General features: G+C 50.1%; 3 protein-coding genes across 8 annotated transcripts in view; all 3 read left to right on the forward strand.

Annotated features, from left to right (window-relative positions):
• Window positions 1-9,658, forward strand: part of PXN (paxillin) — a 53,196-nt gene extending 43,538 nt beyond the window's left edge. For 4 of the 6 annotated variants that reach the window (XM_039726003.1, XM_039726004.1, XM_039726005.1 and 1 more), the window contains 6 exons: window positions 302-382; window positions 2,501-2,671; window positions 3,016-3,189; window positions 3,737-3,818; window positions 4,163-4,311; window positions 6,276-9,658. In XM_039726003.1, the coding sequence (XP_039581937.1) occupies window positions 302-382; window positions 2,501-2,671; window positions 3,016-3,189; window positions 3,737-3,818; window positions 4,163-4,311; window positions 6,276-6,542 (924 nt within the window). In that variant the 3' untranslated portion in view covers window positions 6,543-9,658. Of the gene's footprint in view, window positions 1-301; window positions 383-2,500; window positions 2,672-2,802; window positions 2,871-3,015; window positions 3,190-3,736; window positions 3,819-4,162; window positions 4,312-6,275 lie in introns of those variants that run through there. The other 2 variants (XM_039726008.1, XM_039726007.1) reach the window with 2 other exon arrangements.
• A 291-nt stretch (window positions 9,659-9,949) lies between these two features.
• On the forward strand, window positions 9,950-13,424 carry RPLP0 (ribosomal protein lateral stalk subunit P0). Its single transcript, XM_039726009.1, has 8 exons — window positions 9,950-9,980; window positions 10,176-10,279; window positions 10,657-10,832; window positions 10,930-11,017; window positions 11,263-11,409; window positions 11,855-12,040; window positions 12,689-12,829; window positions 13,191-13,424. The coding sequence occupies exons 2-8, from the start codon at window positions 10,226-10,228 to the stop codon at window positions 13,353-13,355; spliced, it is 957 nt and encodes a 318-aa protein (XP_039581943.1). The 5' UTR covers window positions 9,950-9,980; window positions 10,176-10,225; the 3' UTR covers window positions 13,356-13,424.
• Window positions 13,425-15,071: 1,647 nt separating this feature from the next.
• Window positions 15,072-19,654, forward strand: part of GCN1 (GCN1 activator of EIF2AK4) — a 37,490-nt gene continuing 32,907 nt past the window's right edge. Inside the window, exons 1-10 of the mRNA XM_039725828.1 lie at window positions 15,072-15,083; window positions 15,168-15,270; window positions 15,882-15,945; window positions 16,491-16,622; window positions 17,185-17,293; window positions 17,950-18,048; window positions 18,128-18,262; window positions 18,726-18,794; window positions 18,874-18,982; window positions 19,383-19,457. Coding sequence (XP_039581762.1) covers window positions 15,072-15,083; window positions 15,168-15,270; window positions 15,882-15,945; window positions 16,491-16,622; window positions 17,185-17,293; window positions 17,950-18,048; window positions 18,128-18,262; window positions 18,726-18,794; window positions 18,874-18,982; window positions 19,383-19,457 — 907 coding nt within the window. The remainder of the gene's footprint in view (window positions 15,084-15,167; window positions 15,271-15,881; window positions 15,946-16,490; window positions 16,623-17,184; window positions 17,294-17,949; window positions 18,049-18,127; window positions 18,263-18,725; window positions 18,795-18,873; window positions 18,983-19,382; window positions 19,458-19,654) is intronic.

The following is a 19,654-nucleotide window of genomic DNA, read 5'->3' on the forward strand; positions in this document are numbered from 1 at the left end:
AGGTAACTCTGAAACACAGCCTGGAGATCTCCCTGACACAATCTCACTGAAGTGGGGGAGTAAAACATGGCAGAACATGCATAGTGGAAGGAGCAACTCAGCAGTCCTTCCTGTGTTTGCCCTTTTAGGCAGGTGTCCACCATATTAATGAATTTGGGGGAGGAGATGGCATGGTCAAGACCTGGGTTCTGCATCTCCTGCCAGGGAAGGGCTGTAGCTCCATGTGCAGTGTTAGTGTACAGGCAGCTCTAAAGCAGTGAGCAAGATACATCTCTGCATCTTGACCTGTTGTGCTTTCCAGGTGACCTCTGCTCCTCCCCTAGGCCGCAGTGCCAGTCTGTTGGCTGCTCCTGCACCCCGGGGCCCCACAGCCCCTGACAAGGCAGGATCCCCTTTCTGTTTCCTCAGCATGGTGTGTGCTCTTCTGGTTGATGAGTGTGCTGGGATCTGCTCCTGGAGCTCCCAGCACTGTTAATGTGGATGATATCCTGTATTGCATGTTTTGCTACTCATAGAGCTCCTTTCCGAACTTGAGTGATGGCAGATCTCATGAGTGAAGGGTGGGAGTTTGAAGGGCCTTTGCATGATCAGTTTGCATGAGGATGATGTGCTGAGTGTCCCCTACAAACAGCATGCATCATGTACAGGAGGTGGAAACAAACCTCTTTCAGGTGGGGGCTCATTTGTGAGCTGTCAAGAGGGCTGGATGGCCAGGCCAGCTAGAAATGGAGGTGTGCACAGGTATTTGTGCCTGCTCTGGGGTCAGCAGGAGTGTGTGGTCCCTCCAGGTCACTATGAGGGTGAAGTGCTCTGTTGCTACATGTTGAATTCATCCCCTTTCTCTCTGGATGGTGTTTATCAGTTGTGTGTGGCATCTGTGCCTGCCCTGTGTGGCCGTAACCCCTGGCTAGAGCAAGAGAAGCTGTGATTGTTTCCACACAGTGCAGCCCTTTTCTTCCTGCTGCACCATGCAGGAAGCCTGGGCTTTATCCTGGGGCTCTGGACAGGCTTTGTCTCCAAACACCTGTTGGAGAGGTGGGAGTATTCCTGCAGTTGTGTGTGTGCTTTGGAGGCAGCCATTGTAACAGCTTTTGGTAGCAAATGTGTGTTGTGTGGTGAAGGGATTGTTTTAGGCTGAGGATGCTGGGGTGTCATGGGGCTGCTCTGTGCTGCTGGACTAGGAGAGCTAGGTTGAGAGAGGAGGGGAAAAGCTGTGTGTTAGGATCCATTGAGAGTCACGCTGCATGTGAGGCAAGGCTGGGGAGTGTGTGGATGTGAGTGTAAAAGCAGCTAAATTCATGTATGTCATGAGAATGTGTATACAAACGAGCAGAAGCCAGGATTTGTCATTGAGTAAACTGATCCACTGCAAGGACAAGCAGCTGCAGAACAGGGAATAGAGCTCCTCCTGTGGCTGGAAGGGGAGAGTCTGCCAAGGTTTGGAGCACTTCAGCATGTCCCAGCTCCTTTGGCTGTGATGGCAGCAGGCTCATTGGTTGTTCATATGCATAGATTTTGTCAGCTTTAATTTACTCTCTTAGTAGAAGAAAACATGCTCTAAACCCAACTTCTTTGTGCGTCCCTAAACCTGACAGTAGCTATGGCAGTGCCAAGTCAGCTAAAATAACCTCTATTTCCTTGCTGGGGTTTGTTTGTAAAGGGCACTGTGGTGGCCAAGGAGAACATACTCTTTGTTTATATTATGAACCTCAGTAAAACATTTCTCCCCTCCTCTGGGAAGCCTTTCCAAGCCGTGTGTGCTGTGGTGGTGTGAGTTTCAGAAACAGCCTCTGAGACAAGTATCCAAATCCCCTTCCCCCCACTGGTGCATTTCCAGCTACAACACACCTAGCAGCCCTGTCTGCTGGGCATGCACTGCCCTCGCTGTAGTAAACAGCAGCCAGCTGGGAGGGAGCTACTTCCTTCCTGCTTCCAGTTGCTTAGCTCAGGCGTGGGGTGAGACCCACCTGAGAGTGTAAGAGACTTGGCAAACAAATGTGCAGATGGTGGTGCAAAGGGAGAAAATTTTCTAGCTGAAAGGGAGGTGAGATGAGGCAGAGAAGAGCATCTCTGTCAGAGAGGAGATACAGCTCAGAGCAAGAGGATAGGAATGGAGAGAGGTCAAGGAGAAGGGGCCTCTGGATGGCGTCTGCTTTGTCAGCCAGCCAAGAACTGATGAGGTAAAGGGAGATTTTTGGCAGGGGCTTAGAGAGCACTGTACTGAGTGCCTGGGATGTGCTGGTGACTTTTGGTGTATGTGCAGTGAAAGAAAATCAAATTTTCAGTTCACAACTCTGCTGTTACATATCTCAGTTCTCTGCTTGTCTCTGCATGGGCAGAATACATGTGTGTACTTGATGCTGGCTCTCACCAGCTTCTTCAGAGAGCGTAGCTGACTCCTGTCTGTCTCTGCAGGGGAGTCACTGGCAGCCACAGCAGGCATTTATCTGATAAGCACAGCAGCATTCACCTTACAGTGTTTGTTTTGTCTTACCTGCAGTTCATGGCGCAGGGAAAAGCCGGGAGCAGCTCCCCTCCATCCACAGCCTCCAAGCCTGGCAGTCAGCTGGATACCATGCTGGGGAGTCTTCAGTCTGACCTGAATAAACTGGGTGTAGCTACAGTTGCCAAAGGTGTCTGTGGAGCCTGCAAGAAGCCTATTGCTGGGCAGGTGAGTTGAAGGTGCTGCCTCATTGCTGAACCTTGGGCTGCAGCTGGGAGTAACGGGGAGGGCTATTTCGTGAGGCTGGAGAGACTGGAGATGCTGGAGAAACTGAAGTACTCTATTTATCCACTGGCTAGGTACGCTGTAAGCTCCTCCAGTGACCTCTACCCTGCCCCTGAGGGACTGCCCTCTCCTGAGATGATAGGTAATTCAGTTTTCATGCTACCCCAGTCCAGGGCTCACTTGAGTAGTAGAACTTGTCATTCTTGCTGACCTCCAGCTGGTATCTTGTCATGTGGTCTAGGGGAGGGAGAGATAGAGTTGTTCTCCAAAGTCTGTTTTCCCAACAGGTAGTTACAGCCATGGGGAAGACCTGGCACCCTGAGCACTTCGTCTGCACCCACTGCCAGGAGGAGATCGGGTCTCGGAACTTCTTTGAGCGGGATGGGCAGCCCTACTGTGAGAAGGACTACCACAACCTCTTCTCTCCTCGCTGCTACTACTGCAACGGGCCCATCCTTGATGTGAGTTCCTTGGGGGAGTCAAGGTCATGACAGGTTGCTGCAGGCCTAGGTGTTAAAATTCCAGTTCACCCGTGTATCCTGGGTGGAACGTTTTGTTCAGGGATTTCTGTAGTTGTTTTGTCCTTCCTTTGAAAGGGAAACAACTTGGCACAGTCAAATTCTTACACTAGTGAGTGGTGTTGGTCCCTCTTACCTTTGTTGAAGTTCCTTCAGAACCCCACATTGCTCCATCATTCTGGTAATGATTCCTCAGCTTTTGTTGTTGGTAGCCTGTGGTAACAGGCACCAGTGCTGGTCCTTAAGACTGGGTGGGGCCCTGTATAAGGGAGGAAGCAGTGCCTAAGATCCTTTTAGGGTAAAAAAAAGTGTGCAGTGGGAAAGTCTGAATGAGACAGAGGCAGGGCAGAGGCAAATTGATTCTGCTCTCTAAAGGACAGTCTATTTTAATGCTTGCTCCGACATTCCTTTGTTGTCTCCTCTCTCCAGCTCCCCTTACTCACCTCCAAGTCATTAACATGACCTGCACTTTGTGTTTTCTTCTCAACAGAAAGTGGTGACGGCTTTGGACAGGACATGGCACCCTGAACACTTTTTCTGTGCTCAGTGTGGAGCTTTCTTTGGACCTGAAGGTATTGCTGGTTTATGCAAGGGGAAAGCAATCTCCCCTCTGAACTGCAGATGAGGGAGTCAGGCAGAGCTGCTTCTGGGGTACAGCCTGAGGCTTCACAGGGGAACTACTGGAGTTCCAAGGGAGCTGTTTATGGGGAGGAATAGTGCCAGTAATAATGGCTTCTCCCTGGGGAGGAAGAACATGCCTCTGCTGGGATGGGAAGGGAACAGAACAAGAAACAGCTCTAGCTGCTGTGTGTGCTAGCAGGAGGAAGCATGATCCTACCCCATGGGTTACCCTGCACAGGTTGAGTGGCCACAGGTGAAGATGAAGCTGATCCCTTTGCCTCCTCTCTTTTGGCAGGATTTCATGAGAAGGATGGCAAAGCCTATTGCCGCAAGGACTACTTTGATATGTTTGCTCCCAAGTGTGGAGGCTGTGCCCGGGCTATCCTGGAAAACTACATCTCTGCCTTGAACACCCTGTGGCACCCCGAGTGCTTTGTCTGTCGGGTAAGAAACCCCAGGTCCTTTGCTGCTGCTGTATGACCCCTCTTGTTTCCACCCTGAGGCATCTGGTCCCATATCAGAGTAAGGTGTCAGTGGGGTAGTGAAGGGAAGCCAGCCCCACAACATAAAAACATGCCAGCAACCAAACACTTTCTTGTTCTCTCTTGGTTTGTATTCAACTTTGGAGTTGCTTTGCTCTTTCTGTTCCCAGATTTAACTATGGGCTTCTGCAGCAGCTCACAGATAAGAGATATTTTCTGTGACCTTTAAATAATTAGAAGCTAAGCTTCTCTCTGAGCACTTGCCTCAGCAATCAGCTTTTGAGGATATTCCTCCCAAGCTCCATCTGAAAATGTAAACTAATGAGAGTGACCTTGTTCAGACAAACATGTAAGTCAGTGAAATAGTGGCAGGCTCCATACAACAGGCATAATAAACAGGAATACTGCAGATTAAATGCTTGGCACTCTTTCAGAGAGCATTGCAAATATTAACTCTTAACCATCCCCAAGAGATTAGCCAGATCAGCCCCTGTTTCCTAGAGTGGGAGAGAAGGCAGAAACCAGATCACGCAGCCAAAACCACAAGCTGCTGATTCCTGTTGTGATGCTCAGAGCAGGCAGTCACCAGCCTGTTGGGAGTGTCTGTGGCTCCTGCAGTGGTGTGCAGAGTGAGGCAGAAGCTGTGCCAGACTGGGGCTGGGGGGCCTATGCCTTCTCATGCAGAGATTGAGACTTTATCAGGCAGTTCTGTTTTCCTTTCCCCCGTTGCGGCCTGAATTAGTGAGGCCAGCACAGATTTCTTTCAGGCCACAAGATGTCATTCTCTTCCTGTTTCTGCAAAAGCAGAGCAAACTTCTCAGCTGTTCTGCTGACTGAGGGAAGAGACTGTCTACTGAGGTAACTAACAGCATTGGTAAAGTCTTGGACTCTCTGCAGGCAGGCTGCATTCTCCTGGTGCTGCAAGTGTTCAGCTGCCCATGGCTCTGCATGCTGTTTGCTGGACTCCTGTCCACAGGCTGGGAGCCAGCTGTGTCTGATACTCAGTGTCCTCCCTGGGGAAGAGAACAGCAAAACTAGGGTTCAGGAAACTGTCTCCTCTGGGTCTTGCTGCTGATATATTTGGTAACTCTGGCGGTGTCCTAAACTCCCTCCCTTACTCTGCTGCCTCAGTTTCCCACTTTTACAAGGAGAGGAGTCTCCCCAGTCTGGTGGGGATAGTGGGTGCCTCTGTTGCAAGTTCTGCAGTGAAGTGTCCTCAACTGCTGACGCTGAGGGGAGGGAGCAGTTCTGGACATTTATTAGCACATAGCTCGTGTGTCCTCTTCCCCTTATCTACTCAACATCATTAGCACTATAGAACAAACAGTTTCTCCCAGCAGTGACCCGTGCGTAACTGGTGGAAATATTTCAGGCTGGACAATCCTTTGCAGAGTGTATTTGCCTAATGCCAGCCATTCTGGAGAGGTCACTCATAAAGATTAATTGTGCCTGATTTTCTCAGCTGGAACCAGTCCCATGCTCATCAGGATTCTGCTGCATGAAAGTCTGTGTTGGTCCTTTCTTCTGCTTGCCCTTGTGGGGAAGCTGAAGTGAGGAAAAAAAACAACAGGGAAAGGTGCTGCAGTGTTTCCCATCTCAGGGCAATGCTCTCCTTTTTCCTGGCTGGATACTTCTGATAGCTCCTCCATAGTATTTTCTTTGTAGAAGTGAAGCCAGCTGGGCAAAGGAGCTGATTAATTCCCTTGCTTGTGTCTGTATCTGTCCATTTCTCAGTCTTTTTTTTGGAAGCTCTTAATGATGGACAGAGTTTGGCTCTGGATAACTGGACAGTGCTGAAAGGCAGCAGTTCACCTGCCCACAGCACAGCTGGGCTGTGCCATAGAGCAAAAGACACTTGTAGAGCTGCCCCTCCCCACCACCCCAGCTTCTCATACAACCTGTCCCCTTTGCTTTGTCCTGCTGCAGGAATGTTTCACCCCGTTTGTCAACGGCAGCTTCTTCGAGCACGACGGGCAGCCCTACTGCGAGGTGCACTACCACGAGCGCCGCGGCTCGCTCTGCTCCGGCTGCCAGAAGCCCATCACAGGACGCTGCATCACTGCTATGGGCAAGAAATTCCACCCAGAACACTTTGTCTGTGCCTTCTGCCTCAAGCAGCTCAACAAAGGAACCTTCAAAGAGCAGAATGACAAGCCCTACTGCCAGAACTGCTTCCTCAAGCTCTTCTGTTAGAGGCGCTGTAGATGGGCGCTCAAGCATCTTTCTGCTGCCCCCTTGGCAGTTCTGTCTCTCTGAACATTACTGTGATTTAGGAACCTTACCAGGCAGGGGAGAGGGGGGTGGGGGGTGGGAAGTGCTGCTATGGAGAGGCAGTAAATCCAGAGATGAGATGGACCATTAAACTGGAAACGCCCTTGCTGTGTCTCAGAAGAGAGAGGCTGAGATCCCTCATTACGGTGTGTGTGTGTCTGTGTGTGTGACTGACAGCTGAGCTTAGCTCGAGGGCTCTAACAGGGACGTTTTCCCAGCCCCCTCCTGGCAGCAGGAGGCTTTGCCAGTACATTTCAGCCTGTGTCAGCTCTCTGAGCAAATGGTGACACTTGCAGACAACACAACCCTCTGCTTTGACACCTTATTCTCAGGCTTTTGCCTGCACGTGTGCAGGGTGAGTGACAGCACAGCAAGGTCACCCTGTGATCTCAGTGCCACCCTGGCTCTCCTCACAGAGTTACATGGTGTGTGTGACTTGCTGAGACTAGAGCATCAGCACAGGCAGCCAAGACCCTGCAAGGGTCTCTCCAGTTCCATTACACTGTAAGGAGATAATACCACTTACTCTTTTTTTAATTAAGAGGAATCAAGATGTTACTGTGTGGGGTGTTTTTCTTTTTTTCCCTAGTTTGTTACTCCCTTTCTCAATGCCTTTTCTCAGCACACTGGAGCAGGAGGTGGGGTAAGCCCCAACCATCCCTCAGCACTGTTGTGCTCTCCTGTGGGGACTTGCTGTGCCCGGCAGCTCCACAGGCACCCGGGCCAGCTCAGGGAATCTGCTCCCCTCACCTGCTGCTCCTGGGAGAGGAAGAGGCATCACCCCTTCTTTAAACACAGGTGCAGAGAGGTTAGAGCAGCCTTTTTCATCCAGCCCTGTCATGAGCGAGTGTGACGTGCGTGTGTTTATCTGGCCTGGAACTCTCCATCTGTCAGGGCCTGAATCTGTCACAAGAGTGGCTAGAAGGAAGGGTTTAAGAAGCCAGGAAAAAAAATTCCTAAATTTATATCCTTTCTTCTCCTGGTTTGCTAATGAGACCTATCAGCCCCTTGGTGTTTCCCTTTTCTGTGCTCTTGTTAAATATGTTCTACTGAGAGATGCTACAGCAATAACCTTTTATATTGACTGTTACTGGTATAACGAGTCCTGGGGGTTAGGTGTGCATGACACACTTGGAGTTTTACTATCAAAGTGAATACTGTATCCTGTCTTTGATAAGAACTGTAGATTTCTACACTGATTTTGAATTCATATCTAATTTACTTTTAATCCTCTTATACAGAAATTGGTTTTGAAGTGATTTTAAGAAAGCAACTTTTATATCAAGCTGTGCTGTTCTAGGCAGTGTGCCAGTTGTGCTGGCTTACTGCATCTGTAATCTCAATGCTTTATTAAGCCTAACTAACATTCAATATTTCCTTTTTGTTGCGGGTTGGGAGGGGCTGGAATCTATGGACAAGGGAACATGACTTGTATTTTTTTTCCCCTAGCACAGGCAGGTGAACTGTGAATAGATTTGGTTTTTTTTTTTTTTCCTCCTCTGTGTCACCTAAAGGTATAATTTTGGTTTTTATTGTAAGCTGTAAACTGCTGTATTTCAATCACCTGCCGTTCTCCCAAAGCCCAGCTTCCAGGCTGTTGAAAGTGAGTCTTAATATGATGCTAGGGGGGAAGGAGTTCAGATCTTTCACCTTGGTTTCTCTTCTTCAGCTTCCTGAAACCAGAACAGGGTTAACTGGGGAAGGGGCTCCTTTCTTTCTGTGGAAGAAAGGTCTTGTGGCTGAGGAGAAGAAACTGGGAGACAGAGTCTGTTCCTGACTAGCTGTGCAGCTTTGGGCCAGTCACTAAACCTTACCGTGCCTCAGTTTCCCCATCTGTAAAATTGGGGCAGTTTAACCTGGATTTGTGAGGTTATTGTGAGACCTAGTTCATGTTTGGTAAAGCACTTCTAGGTCTCTGGCTGGAGGGTGCTGTGGAGAGGGAAGTCCTGCACTGAAATTCCCAGTGGCGCTCTGTGGTACCGGCCCTGGGAGCGGTGTTTGGAATTCCTGCTCCAGAGAGCTGCAGCTCTGTCACCGTTGGCAACTGGTTGTGTTTGCAGCTCGGCAGGTGCATTATAGGGGTCCAGGGCTGTCAGAAGCCAGCCCTGAAGCCCATGGGTCACTGTCCCGTGTAACCTCACCATGGTGCTGTGCTGCCCTGCTCAGGTCACTGAAACTGTCCCGTGGATTTCCCCCAACAAACAAACCTCAGTGCGTGGGTGTGAGGCCAGAGGGAGCTGTGGGAGCACTGGAGCTGTGTCAGCTGGGCTGAGCACAGCTCTGGGAAATTCTTGAGGCAAGAGTCCTTGTGCATTTGCCTTTTCATCTTGCAAGTCTGTTTGACTTAAAATGGATGTTCCTAAGCTGCCTGTGTTTATCTCTCTGGAATGGTCAACTTCCTTGGTTGCTGCTGAGGAGACTACACAGCTGTTGTGTGCAGATGCTGGAGAGGGGCGAGATGTTTCTGGCACTGCCACTTTGTGTGACACCTGCAAACTGTGTAATCCTGTGCCTCAGTTTCCCTGTCTGGGGAGTCTTTAACCTACCTCACTGCTAGCCAAGGCTTTGTCAGTGACACTTGTGGCACACCTGGGTGCAGGGTGCTGTGTGTGAGAGGAGGCTCCTCTGGCCTTAGTGCTTGACTGAGATGATGTCACACTCACCTTCTGCCTTCATCTGGTGTCTGATAAGCTGGGATGCCACACCGATGCTACTCTGCCAAATAATGCCTGGTGGTGGCTGCTGCCCTGTGGGTGTCCAGAATGCCTGTTTGTCTATTGCAGATGCGGTTTTGGGGGGGCACAGCCGCTGTTGGGGTGTGGGATGTTCCGGGAGGGTGTGTGTGTGCACCCCCGGGCCAGGCGCCATCCCTGGGCAAGGCCTTTCACATCATAGCTGGGCTGGGCTGGGGGACGCTCCGCTGGGTCGACAATTATTTGATTCTTTCCTCCCCTGTAAACTTCTAACTCCGCTTTTTTTTCCCCTCTCCATTTAAAATTCTTGCAGTTACGCCAATAAAATTTTTACCGTTATAGCCACGCCTGTGTCGCGGTTTTTCCCCCCGGGTTGTGAGGGAGCGGAGCCCGGGCGGGTCCCCTCAGGGCTGAGGGGGAGAGAGGGAGGGGAGTGCGCTCCTCCGGCCGCCAGGGGGCGACGCGCGCCCGCCGCGCGCTCTCCTGCGCCGTTCGCGCCTTCCGCCGGCGTCACGCGCTTCCCACAGAGCGGTGGATGATTGACGTGGAAGGCAGCCAATGGGCTGAGGGCAGGCAGCGCCGCGGCGCTCTGCGATTGGTGGTAAGCCGCGGTATAAAAGGACACAAGCCAGCCCTGCGGCCCTTCTTTCCCGGAGCCCTCGTGGAGGTGCGGGCGCGGCGCGGCGGCTCCGGGGCCCGGGCGGGGCTGGGGCTGGGGCTGGGCGGCCGTGCCCGAGCGAGCGGACCGGAACGAGGAGCGGGATCTGGACTGTGGCCGGGCTGTGGGGTTGGGAGCGCTGGGCCCCAGGGCGGAGAGAAGGGAAGGGTGGGGACCCACTTGAGCCGCTCTTCTTCCTGGCAGGTCCCAGCTCGTCTTTAAACCCACCGGGCGATCCTTGGAGCACCGCCGAGATGCCCAGGGAAGACAGGGCTACGTGGAAGTCCAACTATTTTATGAAAATCATCGTGAGTGTCGACTCGGAGCCTTCGTGGGCGCTGCCGGGGCAGGCTCGGGGCAGCGGGAACCGGGCTGTGGGGGCTTGTAAGAGAGATACGTGAGGGCTAAGGGGGATCTGAACGGGTTCCTGGCACTAGGGAGAGATGGGAGATAGTCCAGATCAGGCCTCCTGAGAATCTGCCGCGGCGCTTGCAGACTTGTTCAGGGATGTGACTCGATGGCTGAGTGAAAGATGCAGCCTATGGCACACCCAGCCTCACTTGAAGCTCATCGTTCTCAAATTTCTGACAGACTTTTTTAACGTTTTAATGTGTTGGGATTTTAATGCTGCTCTGTGTACTTGTCCGAATTTCTTTGTATAGTTACAGTGTTTGTTTTGCTATAGCAACTCCTGGATGATTACCCAAAATGTTTCATTGTGGGAGCAGACAACGTGGGATCCAAGCAGATGCAGCAGATCCGTATGTCCCTGCGTGGAAAAGCTGTTGTGCTGATGGGGAAGAATACCATGATGCGCAAAGCTATTCGTGGCCATCTGGAGAATAACCCTGCTCTAGAAAAGTGGGTAGTGCTGCCTGAGGGCACTTCTGGGTCCTCTGTCTTGGGGGAGGGGAGGTTGTCTAAGGAGTGAAACTAAAGGCTGTCATCTTTTCTTCAGGCTGCTGCCTCACATCCGTGGGAATGTGGGCTTTGTCTTCACTAAGGAGGATCTGACTGAGATCCGGGACATGCTGCTGGCCAACAAGGTAAGGGAGATTATCCCTCATTGCATGTTTATGCTGGGATACACAAAATAAAACTGAGTCTTCACAGTGGACAGGGAGTCCTCAAGGGTTGGGAATTGGCCCTTGCAGTTTAGCCAGACTGCTTAAGTTCAACTGCCTCACTTGTGCATGGGTGCTGTCTCTCCTGGAGGAGCAGGTCAGGGAGGAGGTGATCCCATGAGATCTGAGGTGAGCGTTCTTGCAGCTTCTTGTCTTCCCCCTGTCAGGTGCCAGCTGCTGCCCGTGCCGGTGCTATTGCTCCTTGTGATGTGACTGTGCCAGCCCAGAACACGGGCCTCGGACCCGAGAAGACCTCCTTTTTCCAGGCCTTGGGCATCACCACAAAGATCTCCAGAGGAACCATTGAAATTCTGGTCAGTGAGCTGCAGTTGTTCAAGCTGTTCTTGGATTGGGAGGCCTTGATTGTGGCAGCTGAGGGAGCTGTGAAGGCCAAAGCTCTCAGTAGTGCCAAGACATTGTATGAGCAGTGTGATTATTGCACTTTGGGATCTGGAGGAGGGTGTCTGGCTTGGTTTTAATGTGCAGCGTGGGGGGATTGAAGTTCTCCATCAGATTTCCATGCATAGGCTCTGTCAGAGGAATGTGCTGGTGAACTACCCATGGGTAATGCAGGAAAGGTGCTGCCTTTTTCCTGGCCAACATGGATTTGTTTATGTGGTCTGGGGCTTTCTCTGCATGTGGAGTGTGTTGGTTGTGCTCATTTGCTGCTCTAGTTCCACTCTCTGTGTTTGTGTCCCACTGCTTTGACGTGCTGGAATCTCTTGGTGTGTATTCACTCGTTTTCCCTGATCTCCTCAGAGTGATGTGCAGCTTATCAAGACTGGAGACAAAGTGGGTGCCAGCGAAGCCACCCTGCTCAACATGCTGAACATCTCCCCATTCTCCTTCGGGTTGGTGATCCAGCAGGTCTTTGATAATGGCAGCATTTACAACCCTGAAGTGCTGGACATCACCGAGGAGACCTTGCACAAGCGTTTTCTGGAGGTGAGTGCCACAGCCCTGTCCCTCGCTGCTCTGGGAGCCAGCACTGCCACAACAAAGTGTCCTGTCTGGTATTGTCCGTGAGGTCCTGCAGAGCCAGGAGCTCTCCCTGGTTCCCTAGAGAAACTGTGTGTCAGGGAGTACATTCCTGTAGGATTCTTCATCTGAATGTGCTTCAGAAATTATTTGAGGCCAGTTAAAATCATGCAATATCCTGAATTGGAAGGGCCCCACAAGGATCATCGAGTCCAACTCCTGGCCCTGCACAGGACACCTCAGCAATCCTACCCTGTGCTCGAGAGCATTGTCCAAATGCTTCTCGAGCTCTGGCAGCCTTGGGACCATGACCATTCTGTGGGGAGCCTGTTCAGTGCCCCACCCCCCTCTGGGGGAAGAGCCTTTTCTTATTATTCCATTTAGAACTCCCCTGACACAGCTTTGTGCCGTTCTCTCGGGTCCTGTCACTGGTGTCCAGAGAGCAGAGATCAGTGACATTTAAGTATCGAAGCCTTGATTTCACTGGAGCTTTACGTGTGTGCATTGCATGCTTTCCTTCCTGTTGGCAGTGCAAAAGTTGTCATCTGGCCATCCTCTGCTGTGATTTCTGGGTTATTTCTCAGACCACAGAAACACCAGTCTGTCTCTTTGCAGGGTGTTCGTAATGTTGCCAGCATCTGTCTGCAAATTGGGTACCCGACCATCGCGTCTGTGCCCCACTCCATCATCAATGGCTACAAGCGTGTCCTGGCCGTGGCTGTGGAGACTGACTACACCTTCCCACTGGCTGAAAAGGTAATGGCTGGCTCTGAGCTCTGCAGAGAGAGTCTTAGAAGTGCAGCCAGGCACACATTCACAGCATGTCCTCTGGTTTCAGAGGACTGGGACACACCTGTGTGTGGGATGTCTCTGGAGAAGGGGCCTTGCTTCCTTCCATATGTTATGTACAAATGGCAGGAGAAAGCCAATTTACCTGGTGTTCCTTCTTGAGGCTGAAAGCTTAGCTGAAATGTCTTTGGTTCTTCATATCTGCTACTGATAGGTGGACCTGTTTGGATTCTGGCAAGCTGCAAATGCTGCCTTATCATTACAAAGGTTCAGTCCTGCAAGATGTTTTGTTACCTGTGAGTTTACATTTTTCCCTCCACTTTTACAGGTGAAGGCCTTCCTGGCAGACCCCTCAGCTTTTGTGGCAGCTATGCCTGTGGTGGCTGAAACAGCTGCACCTGCTGCTGCTGCCGCCGCTGCTCCAGCGAAGGAGGCAGCGAAGGAGGAGTCGGAGGAGTCTGACGAGGACATGGGATTTGGTCTCTTTGACTAACAGCAGCCACCCTCTGCCTTTGTCAGAGCTGGCCTGATGGGAGAAATAAAAAGCTGTTTTACACCTTCATGTGTGCCTGCATCGATGGTGTAGTCTCCGTATCAGCTGGGGTGTGGGACTGGTGTGACGTGAGGGGCCCTGCGCTCCAGGGCCGTGGTTGTCCTGGGCCCGGGGCACGCCAGGGCAGCGGTTGTGCCCCGGCCCCGGGTGCTGCAGGGGAGCAGTTCCACTCGTGGCCGCAGCGCAGCTCTGCCCGGCCGGGCCGAGCTCGGGCCTTGCCCGCAGCACGTCTGGGCGGTGCGGCCGCCGCCCGTCCCGTTCCGTCCCGTCCCGTTCCGATTCCCCGCGCGGTGCGGCCGGGCTCCCGGCACGGGCGGGCAGCGCCCATCGCCCGCGGGAAGCGGCCGCCGCTGGGGAGGCCGGGCGGAGCGGGGCTGACCGGGCCCGTCCCGCCCGGCTGCGGCGCCGTGTGCGGCTGTTCCGGGTTCGCACCGCCCGGCCGCGCTGTGCCCGCTCCCTGTGCCCCGCCTGTGCCACCGCCGGCTTCATCCTGCGGGGCTGGGCATGCTCCCAGAGCGAATCGCACTCTGTTCAGCATCAGGGCTTTGTACAAATACCGCCTTTGTCCTCTGTATTTATTCGCGGAAGCTTTGCTGCTATGCTGGCTGTGTAATGTGTACATAAACATCCTGAAACATAAAAGTAGAAAGCAAACTGCTGAAGCCTGTCCCAGTGGCTTTTCTGTGAAGATTCAGTGTGTAGTCAAGGTTTTGCAGTTTGCGTAAGTGACTGAGATGCTGGTGAGATCTTGTAGTGTTATACATAATTTATATTTGTAATTTCTAGACTTAGGATGATTTTAACACGTTTTTCATGTCTGCACATTCCCCTGCTCGTCATTAAGCAGCATGAGTAAGTGGTTGGAGCTTGGTTGGAGTTTGCATATGATGAACTCATGTAGTTGAAAGCTTTGAGAGAAGAGCAGGTCCCTGATACCAGCTGGTTCGTTTGGTTCTCGTGTCAGTGACGTTGCTGGTCATCCTTTGCAGCTCAGCCCAGCCTTCCTGTTCAGAGGTGCAGCACTGCTTCCAGCCAGCTTTTAAGAGATTCATGGGTGTGAAATGATGAGGTCTCACGGAGTGTGGATGGACTAGAAAGGCCAGGAAGGCACTGTGCAGGATCAGCCTTCCAGCATGTAGGCAAAAAATTTCACTGAAAGCAGCTCTGATGAGCTCTTTGAAAAAGATTGAAAATGGAAGGGAAGAGTTTTCTGTGAGTGTCTAAAGACATGCTCTGCCTTTTGGAAAGATGATCTAAAGTTGCTCAGTTTAAGAGCTGAATTTCAGAAGCCCTTGCTGGAGAACTGTGTTTTGGTTTATAAATACAGAAACCCTGGGTGTGTAGGTCTCCCTGGGCTGTCTGCAGTTCGAGTGCCCCTTCAAGCCTACCTGGACTTCAGGAGATAACACACAGGGAGAAGCTCCTTTGAATTCTGGAAGTTACTATTTTTGCTTTGAAAGGTCCTGTAGTCCAGATTATGGGTTGTAGCTCTTACTCTGTGTTACTTTTAGAGGGGTAAGTGTCTCTTGGAGAGCACAGGTAATTGGAGAGCAGTCATCCCTCAACCCTGGGGAAGGAGTTTCACAGTGTGTGAAGCACAGTGTCCCTTCCTTGGTGGCTGAGATGGTGGATCTTGCATTTGGACACTAAGAGATCATGTGGCAGCAAGTGACGTGTTCTGCTTGCCCTGGTTTATGTTCCGTGGGTTGATATCAAAGGCAGCCTGGTGCTTTTTCTGCTTTGTGGTTTTAGATTTCTGACACACTGAAGCGGTTTGCAGTGAAAGTAACGACAGCCAGCGTGAAGGAGCGGAGAGAGATCCTCAGTGAGCTGGGAAAATGCATTTCTGGGAAAGGTAAAAGCTTGGGAGCACTCTTCTGCTTACCTGGGTGGAGGAGAATGTTAAAATGTTTTGTTTCAAAAGGCTGTGTGAGTGGCTGTATTTGTTTAGGGAGGAGGCTGGCAGTGTTTTGAGCCAGTGCTCAATCACAGAGGTAATTTCAAGCGTGGGGTTTGTGTTTTTTGCACAGAACCCCAGCTTTTGGCACATCTGCTTTTTCCAGTCAGTACTTGTAGCACTAGTTCTTCATTAGTGTATCAGCTGAGTTTCTTTCATGACTCTGGCTTGTTCTTTTAGTACTTACAGGATATTTGGATACACACATGTATAGAGGTGGGGAGTGTGGAAGATTATAGATGGTCTTAATAAAACAGCTGAAGCAAATTTTTAAAACTTATTTCTCTCATTTTCTGAAGATGACCATGTTTCATGTGTTCCAGTTATACCATTATTTGTAAAAATACACATAAAATGTATAGAATGAGCAAACTTTTACTGTGATTCTTGCAAGCAATTTTGTAGATGCAAGCAGTTTACTGATTTCAGTCATGAAATGAATCATGTTTGTGTTAAAGATTAAGAGCTCAGTAATTTATGAAGAAGTATTTTGAAATACATTGTTACAGAGCTCCCAGAAGGTGCAGTGAAAGGCCTTTGCAAACTCTTCTGCCTTACTCTGCATCGATACCGGTGAGTAAATTGATGTGGAAAGGCTGTATTATGTAATCTATCAGTATTTAGTAGTTAAATTGGTCTGGAGCATGTGGAAATATTACCATGCAGTGTCACAGAGATGTATATGACACTAAACAATGTAATCTTGTAAGTAAATTCCCAGGGGAGGATTGACATTCAAAAGTTCTACAATATTTGCCTTGGGTTTCATCTTTAATTTTAAAATTAAAACTTCAATCCTGTGGTTCAGTTTTCAAGAATGAACACCCATGTCCTTGTGAAGCAAGACTGAGCTGTCTTTTAGATACCTTTTAGAAAATTTTAGGTGGGATTAAATCGTGGTCTGTTGTAGAGCAGCCGTTCAGGACCCATTTTCTTCTACAATCTCCTGGAGGGCCTCCACATAACTGCTGTCACTTGAGGAAGGACATGGAGGTCTCTGATAAAAACTCCACTGTGCAGAGCAGCCAGGATAAAACAGTTATTAGGCTGATGCTGCAGTGAGAGGGCAGAGCCCTTGGTGCGGTGTGGCAGCTGTGGGGTGTTCTGGTTTGTCACAGGGATGCGGCGTCGCGCAGGGCCCTGCAGCTGGCCCTTCAGCAGCTCGCCGAGTCCCAGCCCCAGGCCACGGCCAAGAACCTGCTGCACTCCCTGCAGGCCTCGGGCATCGGCGGCAGGGCCGCAGCGCCCAGGTGAGTCGCTCTGTGTGGGAGCAGCTCTGAGCTGCTGCTGGTTCCTCCTGTGCACAATGAGGCTGCTGCTGCTGCTGCTTGGCAGAGGTGTTCAGAGCCTTTAGAAGGAAAGCTGTTAATGCTGTTCAGATGTGCCTCTCTTACCTCTTCCGTGTCGTCTGGGAAAGCAGAGGGAATATCCTGGTGTAAGTGCTGGTGGATTGGGGCTGAGCTACGGTTTAATCTTTGTTAAACGTCAGGTCTGGGGAGATGAGGAACAAACTCTTTCAAGAAACAGTCTCCAAAATTACTAGGAAAGGGAATTTCCTCACCTGTCAAATGTTCAGCAGCCTCGGGTGCCATTTGAAAGCTTTGAGTGTCAAACCAGAGCTGAAACAACCAACTTCTGAAGCCTGATTATTTTCTGTAATAACTAAGGCTTTAGCTGCATTTTTGTGTGATGAGGTTGCTTGTCAGTCAGGGGCTATTCTAATTTAGGCAAAATAGGTCTGTAATGGTCTAGTAGGTGTAAGTTATGTCCTGGGAAGTGTAGATTTACCTCCCTCTCCTGTTTGTACAACAGTAAGAGCAGTGGATCTGCAGCTCTGCTGGCACTCTCCTGGACATGCCTGCTTGTACGCACAGTCTTTCCAACGCCTGACAAGAGACAGGGAGAAACGTGGAAAAAACTGGTAGGTTCTTTAAGGTTTGCAGAAATATCCCATCACAGATATGGACTTTAATATTTCTAATGTGTTTAAATTGTTGCAATGTTGCAAACAATTCTGAATTTAACTGAAAACACCAAGTTGGAATCCAGGTTTAGAGGGAGCTTTGGTGTATTGCGACCTCTCTCCTGTTCCCCTGGAGAAAGCAGAAGGTGTATAAAGCATGAGTGGAGCAGTCTTGCACCTGTGCAGTTGCTCTGCATACAGTGATGGCTATGGCTATTGGTTCTTTTGAGGGGCATCTGCAGTGTGACATAAAGTCCTTGTGTCTCCCTTGGAATATCTCTGTATGATACTCTGTCATACAGCTTTTGCCTTCTTTCACTTCCTTTACACAAACACGTGTCAGTGCTCATAGCACACTGGGATATAGTTGGAACAGATTTTACAAAGAGATGTAATCTGTTTTCAGTGTTTCCAAAACTGTTAGGCATGGTTCTGCTTGAGGTGCAGGATGAAAGCAAAGGCAGCTTGTTGGAATAACTTAGATGATCTAAAGACTTAAGCAGATTCAGCTAATCATTGACAGTCACTGACCTTTGGCACGTCTTGTTTGATACGACCTCTTGATATGAGAAGCAGGTGCACAAAGTGTTTTTTTTTGCTGTTGTCTTTGGCAGGTGGAGGTTCAGTGTTTGCTCCTTTTGGAAGTTCTGGGAGGCTCTCACAAGCAGGCAGTGGATGGGGCTGTGAAGAAATTGAACAGGCTGTGGAAAGAGGTGATGTTTACATTATGTGCCATATTCTACAGCTGTTCTGTTCTGCAGTGTTAACATGCCTTGCTTTTTTTCTCTTAAGAACCAGGATCTGGTGGATCAGTACCTATCTGTCATTCTTGGGCTTGAACCAAACCAGAGTTATGCTGCAATGCTGGGACTTGTGGTGCAGTTTTGCACAGCCCAGAAGGAGATGGATATTATTAAACGATACAAGGTAAGTCTGTTGCACAGCTTTTTTGGGGGGAATAACAAGCATCATTTGTTATCATGAAGAAAGGACTGAACAGATGTCTTAGTGAGGCTGGTACTTTGCTTCTGCCCTGGTTTCACTCTCTGTCAGTTCAGTAGTCCTGCACTTCTGACTGAAACAGCTGGGGTGTGTTTAGAGAGGAGGTGCCAGATAAGTGGCTGTTTGGTGTTGCCTGTGCATTTCTGTGGATGTCCAACATACAGCTTGTCCCTGTTGTGGGAATGAAAAGCAGCATGTAGCTTTCAGTGTGGTTTGAGTGTTGGGCTCAGGGTAGAGCAGGAAGCACTGCTTGACTGGCTCATGTGAGGGTGGAAGGAAAGCTTTCAGAGGAGGAGGAGATGGGGTGTCCCTCCTGGCACCTGATGGTGTGCAGGGAGCTATGTACAGGTTGAGATGTGGCTGTAATCTGGTGTTTCTGCTTGTTCAGAGTGCTCTCCTGGATTTCTACTTGAAGACCATCCTTATGAGCAAGACAAAGCCTCAGAAGCACGTGCTGGTGAGACAGTGTTTGAGCTGCTTGTGATGTTGTGCACAGGCAGCACTGCCCTGTGCTGAGTGCCCTGTCCCCTTTGCAGGACAGCTGCTCTCCACTGCTTCGCTACATGTCCCACGCCGAATTCAAGGACTCTGTTTTGCCAACTCTGCAGAAATCCCTGCTGAGGAGCCCTGAGAATGTAACTGAAAGTGAGTCTGTCACCTCTGCATTGCTCTGTCAAAGAGCCTAAATCCTTATCACTCTGGAGCTGTTGGGGCAGTGTCACTCTGGGCTATGCTTTTGGTCACTGAGTGCAGGCAGGATTGTCTGGCATCAAGGGTTAAATGTGGAGAAGCAACATTTGTGGTGTGATCCCAAGTGTCAGGGTATGTGACAGCTACTGTTTGCACCAAGGGCAGGATTTCACAGCTGAGTGCTAAGAATAATCCTGAATTATTCTGTTCATTTGGCATCAATTTCAGGTTTTTAAAATTCCTACTCCTTACTAACCTGTCTGCTCTTGATGTGAACTGTGGGGAAGAGTGTATTAAAATGCTAATGGCATATCACAGTTTGTTAAGTAACTGTTTTTATCTCTTATGTTGTCAGCAATCTCTTGCTTGCTCGTATCTGTGAACCTGGATCTTAGTCAGTATGCTCTAGACATCGTGAAAGGACTGGCCAGTAAGTACTCTCACTTCTGGAGGGAACTATGAATTCAGAATAAAGCTTTCTGCAACTTTCTGGCTGTACCTACAACAGCTTGATTGCTGGTGAAAAGGTTGTTTAAGGTGGGAGGGAAGATGATGTTGTAAACTGGAACTGGAATAGTTCACATGGTGGTTCCAGGAGCTGCTTTAAGCCACATGTAAAGATAATCC

The sequence above is a fragment of the Passer montanus genome, unplaced genomic scaffold (assembly GCF_014805655.1).
Source record: "Passer montanus isolate IOZ18808 unplaced genomic scaffold, ASM1480565v1 scaffold57, whole genome shotgun sequence".
Lineage (NCBI taxonomy): Eukaryota > Metazoa > Chordata > Aves > Passeriformes > Passeridae > Passer > Passer montanus.